The sequence below is a fragment of the Glycine soja genome, chromosome 3 (genome assembly GCF_004193775.1).
Source record: "Glycine soja cultivar W05 chromosome 3, ASM419377v2, whole genome shotgun sequence".
NCBI classification, from domain to species: Eukaryota; Viridiplantae; Streptophyta; class Magnoliopsida; order Fabales; family Fabaceae; genus Glycine; species Glycine soja.
The window spans coordinates 28387699-28398650 of NC_041004.1; the positions used below are offsets into that span (position 1 = coordinate 28387699).

The following is a 10952-nucleotide window of genomic DNA, read 5'->3' on the forward strand; positions in this document are numbered from 1 at the left end:
TCAAACTTTGCCACTGGTAATCGATTACAGGAAACTGGTAATCGATTACCAGAAAGTAAAAACTCTGGTAACTTAGAAAATTTGAGAAAAACTCTTTTGAAAAAACAAAATTGTGCTATGTTTGTTTTTTGAAAAATCTTTTTAATACTTCCCTTGTGAAGTCTTCTTGATTTCTTCTCTTGAATCTTGAATTCATCTTTTCTTGAATCTTGAAATCAAACTTCTCTTGATTCTTGAATCTTCTTGATTTCTTCTCATGAAGCTTGAAATTAAACTTGATCTTGAACTTGTTGACTCAATCTTGAAATCATTCTTTGGGCTTTTTGTCATCATCTTTTTCATAATCAAAACTACTTGAATCAACTTGATTCATCATCATGAAGCTTGCTTCTACATAATACCAATTATAACAAAATGAAATATGTTTGAATCAAACAATTATCGTTTCCTAATTATTCTTGATATTTTCTAAGATTATAGTTGACATCGAGTGCATGACGTAATACCCACACTTAGTGCTTCCTTTTTGTCTATTACACTAAATACATTATGAAATTTAGATATTCAATGTTAAGTAAAAATTAGTGTACAGAATATTAAAATAAAACTAGAAACATTGTTTAAATGGCTTACTTTAACAACAATCCACCTAGCAACAGCCTTGGATTTACTTTGTGGAGTATCATCAAGTCCTTTCAAAGCACTATTGAATACAAACATGGATGCGTATTGTACAATTAAAGTATTGATGTTCCCGACTGATGCTAATGCAAATGTATTGAAAAATAGGATTGACTTGTTAATAATTCCTTTGAGGTAGTTGTCTGGCCTATTATGCAACGAACAAAATCATATGACAATATTTTCCTTAGGCAAAATGACGATTGTTCAAACCCGGCAAGTGCACTGGATCGTGCAAGTAGTATAAAACGGTAAGAACTGAGTATCGAACTCTCGGGGAACTTGTGTTACTTGGTAAAGCTATATTCAATGAATAGGTGTCTAGTATGAGAAGAGATGTGTCAACTATGCACAGGTATGTAAACTAACTATTAAAAGGAAAATCATGTGAGTAATGATGTGTAAAGACAAGTAGGTCTTCCTATTAGGTGCCTGATGTTAAAAGGATATTCTCTACTTAACAATGCTCATGTGTTCTATGGTGTCTCCTGAAATGCTAAACCCCGATTCCTCATGATAGTCTAGCCTAATCCTGATTAAGCATCATCCTCAAATTCCTCTTGTTGGACTAAACTCGACCAGAACCATATTAAGACAAACATACAAACAACTAGGTTACTGTACCCCGATCCCTCGTGATAATACGATAACTAGCCCTGTCCTATCAAGTTCTAAGAACCAGACCAGTTTCCACTATTGAATGATCCTAGAAAGGCATGCATCTATGTGATCAAGGCAAAAACACACTGAAATGATGTACTGATAGCACAAAGAACACATAAAACATCATTAAATAGATATACAGGTATTTACATTAAGTACCTACAAGGAAGAACCAACAGAGAATTTAGCTCTCCATAACTGGAAAGCTTCCTTTACAACAAAAAGAAGAGAAAAATGAAGGATTGAAGAAATACAAGCGGTGAGGATGTCTCCTCCATCTCTAGAACCTCATAATCACTCACAAACTCATCTCAAGCTCTCAGGATGACTTCCTCTTCAAGCTCCATTCTCTGCAGGTCTTCGCACATCAAAATCTCTCAAAACTCTCTAGATTCAGACCCTTCTCTCTCTAGAATCTCTCACATGTAGAAGCTCTTCGAGAAAATGGCCAAAATCTGATTTCAGGCTTAAATAGGTGGCTTTGTTTGTGCTAGTGCGCTTAGCGCGACTATGGACCGCTCAGCGCGCAATAGTGGATCGGCTTAGCGCGTGCTTTTCTCGCTCAGTGGATGGACTAAAGCGGTGCACTTAGTGGGATGACCCTTCGCTCAGCGAAAATGCACAACTCATCCTTCTTCCAAATTCTTCCTAGCGCTCAGCCGAGGAGTGTTGCGCTCAGCGGATGGCTCACTAAGCCAGAAGATTGGCTTAGCGAGCGAATGAAAATCAGCACTTCACAAACTTGCCTAATTAACCTGAAATTGAGAGGAAATGGTTATTAAACACACAAAATGGAAGTACTAAGTATTTATTACCTATCTTTAACAAAAAGTAATTATAGCACTACAAAATAACCATAAATTGGAGGAGTTTGATACAATTTACATAGGTTTTATACACAAAAGTTAGTCGTATTCATCGACTAACAATGACCATTCGCCAATGTGCACTGCAGTGGAGAACAATATAAGTTATTATACTATTATACATTAATTAAATTCATTTGTTCATTTTAACTTACCCATTCAAGTAGGCTCCTAGGTACACATCCCTCTTTGAATTTTGCATCCAGTTCTTAATAAAACTTTCTTATTCAAATTGTGATTCCTCAGATCTTTGTATGGACTATGGCTCGAGGAATCCATACACATCGACATTTCCCGCTCGCATACTTGTCTTAGTCATATGCCTATTGTTGTTAAAATAGAGAAAATTATGTATGAATTTAAAACAATAAGTTAGGTAATAAACAATAATGTAAATTGACTTACAGAATCCACAACTGTATAATAGAGATGTTGAGATATTGACCACCGTGTGCTATTTCAGATAGATCTTCATGTTTTATGTACATGGGGAAGTTATCATTAAACACCCCAAACACGATAGCATCCCACATAACCTGCAACGACTTAAGAAAAGCAGTGGAATGATCAATGTCATCAGATACAGGAGATCATCAACATCATGATTTGGCCTATCTACAGGTTTCGCCGGTCCCACAGCTCCCTGTTTATCCAACACATTTAATTAACATAATTTAATTATAGTGAACACTTTAATTGAAAAAAAAAGAATTTAATGACAATGAAATACTTGTTCTGATAAACACTTGACAAGATGTGTCGGCCAAGCAAGGAAAGTGTTAAGTGCCTACCCACTAACTTAACCTCTTCAGTGGGTACAGGAATGTAAGCATCGGCATTTGTAAATTTCTCAACACTAACCTTGACCTGATCATGGCACAAAGGTATGTTGTGAACGGTTGTGAACCCCTCCTAAAGTCTTCCTATGGCAACCAGGCGGGGATGATTTTCTTTGACGTATAACCCGCATTTGTCTAAGTCACCCATTTTTGGATCGTTCCCTGAGGGATCAACACAACTCTCCTTTGTGCTGACACAAGCAGCTGAAAGATCAACCTCATGCTTAGGAGGTAGTGTTAGTCCCTGTGATTACATCTGTGATTAAAACTAGGACTACATCTGGCTGAAGCATAACATTAGTTATCGAGTCATTTTTTCTATGATCGACTCCTCCAGCTAGTCCTTGATTTTTTGCGCCTGTTGCTCTAAGTCTTTGGGAGCCATGGACGAAGACGTGTGGGAGGTCCTTGGAGCCAGTCCAAAGTATTGCTTGATCATGACATCGGCTCCAGCAACACACACACGACTAGGGTGTTCTGGTCATCCAATGGCAGCAATCAATACATCCTGACGTCCATGGGCGACAAAGGAACCCTATGAGGCTTGCTCCTCCAAGGAATCCTGTAACAAACACATTCATTCGTTTACTCAATCAAACAATAAACATAACTAATTTCAATTCACAATTGAATGTGACTTACAATCTTGTTAGCAATTTCTTTAGCTGCCTCATAAGTCATTTGTCCAATTTTCTTAGTGTGGGCCATCTTCCACTTCACGTGTCGTCTGATGGAAGATGGAGGATCAATGACAGTGTATGTGCTTCTAGATTTAGCAGCTTCATCTAGTTGTTTCTTTTTCTTCTCCTCCATCAACTTGTTTTCAAGATATTCATAACCCCCACGAGACAACACGTGAGGGGTTGTTTTGTTTCTGGATGGTCTGTGCCTTTTTTCACACATCCTGTAAAAATTAAACATTATTGAAAGTTATCATTACAATGTATAATAATAAGTGAATTTAAAGTTTAAAAACAATGAAAATCACAAATTTACCTCCCACGAAGGGTCTCTCTGCGGCTCTGACAAAATTGGGCCCATTTCTCCTTGCTAATGTCATACTTTTTGCATACAGTGTCATCGACATTGTCCTTGTTGGTTGCAAGTACCCATTTCGATGTCAAATCATACTTAAACTGTCTTCACGACTGCCCCATAATTTGAAGTATTTTCTTTTTTTTCTTAGATCAGATGCTTCAGGGATATCAAATTCAGCCTGACAAACGAAAAATTACATTTTATTGTTACTAAATTAGAATTTTTTTGTTAATCAACAAAATGCTACATTTAACTAAAATACCTAAATATCCTCCCATATCAAATCCTTCTGAGCAGCAGGGACTTGTTTCCAATTCTCGTATGTCACATCCACCTTATTACGAGCGACGATCCCCAAATATGTTTTTAACTTCTTTCTATGGGGGACCGTCCGCTTTCCCGATAGCAGGATCCACATGGACTAGGGGTTTTTCTGCCCCAACTGGTCTAGTCGCCTATGATCTTAGGCATGTCACTTTTCTTGTCCACTTCGAGGTAGACGGTGAATGCGATGCTACACCAGTAGAAGGAGGAAGAGGAGGAGAGCTAGGTGGTGTAGCCATTTTTCTGTAAATAAAAAAAAACATTAATTTAGGATGTTATCAACAAAACTTAATAACTTATATAATTCAATGGACTGAAATTAAGTACATAATAAAAAAATTAAATTAGACGATGTTAATTAATTCTCCTTCATCATGATCATTACGATTAGCATGAATGTCGTCAGCTTGTGTATACATTTTTTCTACCATGTTTCAGTTGCATGTAGCTTGTGTCTTCTTCACATATGGGGCATGCACAATGGCCCTTAACACTGTACCCACTCAAATTTCCAGATGCTGGAAAGTCATTAATGGTATAAAAAAAGCATTACACGCAAATGAAAAGTCTCATTTCGAAATCCATCAAACAGTAAAACCCCCTCATCCCACAACTTTGTCAAGTCTTCAATCAAGGGATTGAGATAAATATCAATATCATTTCCTGGCTATCTTGGGTCCGATATCATCATAGACAACATCATGTATTTTCACTTCATGCACAACCAAGGAGGAAAATTGTAAATTACTAGCTAAACTGGCCACGAACTGTGTTGAGTGCTTAAACTGCCATATGGATTCATTCCATCAGTGGCTAGTCCAAGCCTAAGATTTTTTTCCTCTTTGCTGAAATCCGAATATAAACGATCAATCTTCTTCCACTAAGAGGAATCATCTGGATGACGGAGCATTCCATCATAGTTTCTCCCATTTGCATGCCATGTAACGTCATTTGCATTGTCTCCATTAGCAAACATACGCTTAAACCTTGGAATGATGGGAAGATACCACAACACCTTCGCTAGGGGACTTTTCTTTGAGTTTTCATCACTACTACACTCGTCATCATCCTTCACTTTGTACCATGATACCTCACACCTTGGGCATTTATGCATTTCTTGAAACTCATTTCTATACAGTATGCAATCATTAGGGCAAGCATGAATCTTCTGATACTCAATACCCATCGGACACAATATCTTCTTGGCCTGATAGTAACTTTTTGGCAACGTATTTTCCTCTGGAAGCATATCGTTCACGACTTGAAGCTGTGAACTAAAGCTTTTGTCACTCCACCCATATATGGCTTTCACATTAACTAGACTTAACACCGTTGACAACAACGTCAAGGAATTCTTGCACCCCAGATACAAAGGCTTCTTTGAATGAGTTTGCAATGTATTATACATAGGGACATGTGCTGGTTGAAAAGACTCGTGTCCAAGATCACGAATCATATCCTCCAAGCGATCTCCTATTTCTACATCAAATGATTTACATTGGGACCCACTCTGCATGTTTGTCAATTCACCATGTCATATCCACATTGTATAATTCTTCTTAATCCCATCACACAACAGATGCTTTTGTATGTCATCGAGTATTTTTTGTCTCCCGTTCAAACAATTTATGCATGAACAAAAAAAAAATGTTTTCATCCGGTCCACTTCTTTCGGAAGCATATTGCAAGAACTGTTCCACGTCTTCCTCATACGCAGGACTCATGCGACTTTCATTCATCCAACTTTGATCCATCTAAATAATAACTCCGTGATACTCACTGTTTACACTGGAATTTGGTAAACAACCGCTAGTCTAAGTTAATTGCTTGCGAGACCAACTAGTGAATCTCAGGAGCATGTCATTTGCGTGTTTGCTTTAAACATAAAACCGTTAATGTTCATCATTGCAACAAACACTCACTGGTTCGAAATTTGCAGAAAGTAAAATTGTTTAACAGAAATCGAAATGCTGGAAATAACTAGGCAAGGAAAGGAAAATTCTGACAGAATCGAAAGGCTGGAAGTAAATTAACAAGGGAGGAAAATTGCAGAATGTAAAGGAGCAGTAAGTTCACTCGATCGAATGAACCATTTAAAAGACAGGAATTCTAAAGTGAAGCGTAAATTGCATTGCATTCGAAATGTAAAGTTTACAGAAATTTAAAATGGTTCACAAACAAACATACATTCTCCTTGTGTACTCGTTTCTCTCTGCGCTGGGTACTTTGAGTGTGTAAGGATTTGTATAAATGAATTGCGACCCTGAAATCTAACTAAAAATTGCTATATATAGGCATTCGAAAATAAACTGCCCTAACGGTCGAACACTATCCTAATGCCAAGTGTCCTGCCACGTACATCTCATATGCACATACCTGCTCCTTAGAACGGTTATCCACATTGCTCGAGATCGAACTGATTTGATGAAGATTTGTTCAGAAATTACGCTAAGTCCAGAACTCTTGCTGCCTCGACTTCGACTCGTCCATACACCAGTTCGAATTGCCCAATAGCTCGAAGTCCTCTTTCTTGTCTTAGCTTTGTACTTCGTAAATACTCCTTTGAACCTGGGAATTCCTTCTTAAAGACTCTCCTCTCTTTTCGATTCGAGCAGGTCCTGACCAGGCTCTTGCTCTGTAATACGCTTCGAACCTCGAGACGACATCCAATGCATACTTATAGCACATTTTAGCTCGTCGAAAATATGGGCTAACAAATTGCCCCCAAAAAATGTCTGCTTCGACTCGAGATCGAAGAAAGATGAGAAGTTGACATTTTTTCTCTTCTTCTAACAGTTTCCCTGGAACGACGTCATGATCGCACGTTCACTGTGTAACCGTCGCCTCGATCTCCATTACCCATCATTAATTCCATCTTTCTAGGCAGAGTGGGACACGTGTCATGCTGGGGAGTAAAAAGGGAAATCTGATGTGATTGATTTCTGACCCTTGATTCTTATTATATTATTTTCCCTTTTTTTTAAAGTAAAAACCTCCATAAATAGCGCCAAAAAACCTCAGAGAAACCCCTTCATCTTCTTTGCTTCCTAAACCCCGAAACCTTTCTTCTTCTCTGCTTCTGAAACCCTTCTTCTTCTTCCTTGCTTCCATTATTTCCGGCGAAACCTTCCTATTTCCAGATAATCGTTATTCATCTCATCATCAAACTCACCGAATCTCTGAGTTCTGCCATTGTTCTTCGTGAACCCAAGCTCTCACTCACTGATTCTATCAGCTACCCAACCCTTCACGAGAAAATCATCCTTTTTCAGATTTCTCACAATGTCGCAAGGCCAAGCAGTTCCGTTTGCTGGGAAATGGCACCGTTTTACAGTCAGGAACGACGGAGAGAAGGTGGTTCCAGAACCACAAGGTGACGCCGAACACACAGAAATCTGGGAATCGGAGGTGATGATCCCTTTCGCAGTGGAAAGGACAGTTTACGCTTTCGGTGGACCTCTGCCAGACCAAGAGTCACTCTCGAGTTCAATGAACAAGGTATTCCCCTGCTACCCAACTTGCGAACCTAGGATTTTTGATAGTGAGCCTTACAACTTCAACTGCTTAAGCAAACCCCACAAACTCTTTCGATCCGCCCCGTCAATAGCCCATAGGGATTACATACCTTGGCTTGATCGAGTCGAACAAGCGTATGAGGATTTCTGGAAGACATATGGCATATTTGACTTAATACAATTCTCTCGATTTGGTCCTGAATATCGACCAGAAATGCTGATAGCAGCTATGCATTTTTTCGAGTCTTCTACCAACACCTTTCATTTTAAATGTGGTATGATGACCCCCACTCTCTTAGACGTAGCCGCTCTCACAGGCCTTAGGCCTAACGGAGAAACTTATGATCCCACTAAATCTAGTGATAATATTAAGCTAATATATAAGGAGAACACCTTTTCCAAATATATAGCTGAACACAAAGGATCGGTCGAAGAGGAAGTCTCTGATGAAGAGCATGTAGCCTTCTTGACCCTATGGCTATCTCACTACGTCTTTTGCACAAAATCCTTGCAAGTAGCCAAAAGATTTATTCCAATGGCAATACAAATTCATGAAGGTCAGAGCTTTGGATTTGGACGCCTCTTGTTAGCAGTACTATACGAATCGCTTGGTGAGGCATGCGATGACCTGAAGAAATCGAAGGATGGGTCTTCCTTCTTAGTATCTGGGCCTATGTGGCTTCTCCAGTTGTGGCTTAATGCCACTTTCGAACAAGAAATGGGATTAATAATCCCACAAGATTATGCTGAAGAAGTTGCCAATCGCTCGATCGAAGGCCAGAGAGCACTTCGATTAACACCCAAGACCTTCGATCAAAACCCACAAAAGCTGTTCCTCAAGTACATGAAGATTTTTCTGAGTTTTGACAAGTTTCTTCCCCAACATGCTCCATTCATTAGTCGAGAGGTCGGCCCGGCCTGGTTCACTGACGATTTTCCTGCTGTCGATCCGGACAATGAAGAAGAAGTGAATGAAATATGGTCATTTTACTTGAATCCACAGATCCTGTCCTGTCGTACAGGTGTTCAATCGAACTATTTAGGCCTGGTTGGATACCAGCCTAATTTGGTTTCAAAACAATTTGGCCTCTCGCAGATCCGTCCCAAAAGCTTGTTCGAAGATCCTAGAGACGTCATAAGAGGGGCCAATCTTTCAGAAAAGACTTTCAAAAAAATTTTGAAGATTTCTCTTGATGAAAACTATAACCTGCATCCTTTTGAGTTCAACCATTCCCACTTCTGCACCATGGGATTTGTTACCTGGTGGGAGAAATATTATTCGGGCCGTTCGGTTGGAGACACAACTATCATGATCTCCAGACTTGAGAGTGGTTTTACACAACCAACGGTCGAGAATATCCGCTCAAACCTTCAAGCTCGAGGTACTAACTTTTGATTTTTCTAAATTGATATGTATTTTTGCCTTTTCTAATATTCTTACTTTCAGGCAAAACAATCATGACAAAGAAAATTGCTGAAACGTCTCGAGCTGATGTGAGACCCAAGAAACCCACTGGGGTGAAGATCCAAGAATGGAAACAAGAAGAGAAGGTAACTCTTCTGAACTTATCTTTTACTCTTAACGTCTTTGCCTCATATTTCTTTATTTTTTTCAGAATCATAAGAAAGATGATAGCACCGAGACTACCACGACCTCAAAACGCTCGAAGCGTGTGGTCATCGAATTCGACGAAGAAAAAGATGCAAGTTTTATTCCTAATGTCAATCTTATAACTCTTTTAAGTCTATATTCTGACATTTCTTTACCCTCATAACACAGGAAGAAGAGGAAAGACCTCTCGTAAGAAAAAGAAAATCACCTGAGACTTCGACCAAATCTGCTGACCAAACAGAGGCAGGCGATTCCCAGGCTCAAATGCCTAAGAAGAAAAAGAAAGTGAAGCAGATCGAGCCTGAACCTTCTGTGACGGTCGAGGGTGGTGAGCCAGTCAGGAAGAAAAAGAAGAAGACCAAGTCTTCAAAAGAACAAGGTGAGAATCAACCTGCTGACGTCCAACCACTTTCGACTGATGTTGGCGGCGCTGAAACAGAAACTACTCCCTCTATTGCTGAGATGGGCAACCTTGTCGAACAACCGGACTTACCACAAGAACACCCTACCGTCGAGGTATCATTCTTAATATGATTTTAATCATAACTAATACGAAACTATTTGTTAACCTTTTCCATGACAATTCGAATCAGGTACAACAAAATGTTTCTGTAGAAGAAATACCCTCATGTGCTCGAACCTCTCCTGCTCCTGAGACGGATGCAGTGAATGTTGAGGAACAGGGTGAAGGTCAAGGTATTGGACCCAGCAGTCCTCAGGGATCGAATCAGAGAAGTTCATCTGAAGAACACTTTTCCGATGAAGAGGCCATACAAGAGGCTGAAGCTGGAGGTTCAGACATTTTCCCAGCGTCTTCGACATCTAAGCTTTCCGCTAGCATAGGGATCGCAGAGGATACATTCATTCAAATGCAAGACGAAGACCCTGCTGCAGCCCTTCGACTCCTGCTGAACACCAGTCAAGCCAACACCTCAAGTGAAAAGAATCCTGGTGCTTCGTCCTCATCTGATGCTGATATAACCTCTACAGTACGCCAAGATTGCCTGCTTTTGAAGTTATCAATGGAATACGCACGGGCAGACGTACTTAAATCCATTGAAGAGAACCCTTCTGCTGCTTTTGGGCACCTGAACTTTTTGAAGAAATTGCATAACCCCCTTACTTCTGATGAGATTCTGGGCAAAGTTATACAAATCGAGTCCATTATCGATCAATTTGCAAATACTGTGCAGAAAAAACGCGAAAATGGCGCCAGACTCGATGCCCAGAAACAGGCACATATCCTTCTGCTCGAGAAAGCCCGAGCGGCTCAACGTGAAGTCGAGCGTCTCACCAAAGAGGCGAAAGAAGGATCTTCTGATATCAAAGCCTGTGATGATAACATCTCCTCCTGGGAGGCAACTATTACAAATTTACTGTCTCAGGTCGACGATCTAAGGCAGAAAATTGTAAC

General features: G+C 39.7%; 1 protein-coding gene across 1 annotated transcript; it reads left to right on the top strand.

Annotated features, from left to right (window-relative positions):
* The first annotated feature begins 7693 nt into the window (after positions 1 to 7693).
* LOC114405084 lies at positions 7694 to 9750 on the top strand. The gene is made up of 4 exons (XM_028367763.1): positions 7694 to 9308; positions 9374 to 9477; positions 9543 to 9633; positions 9707 to 9750. Exons 1-4 carry the CDS (start codon positions 7694 to 7696, stop codon positions 9748 to 9750), a joined length of 1854 nt encoding a protein of 617 aa, XP_028223564.1.
* The last annotated feature ends 1202 nt before the right edge of the window (positions 9751 to 10952 follow it).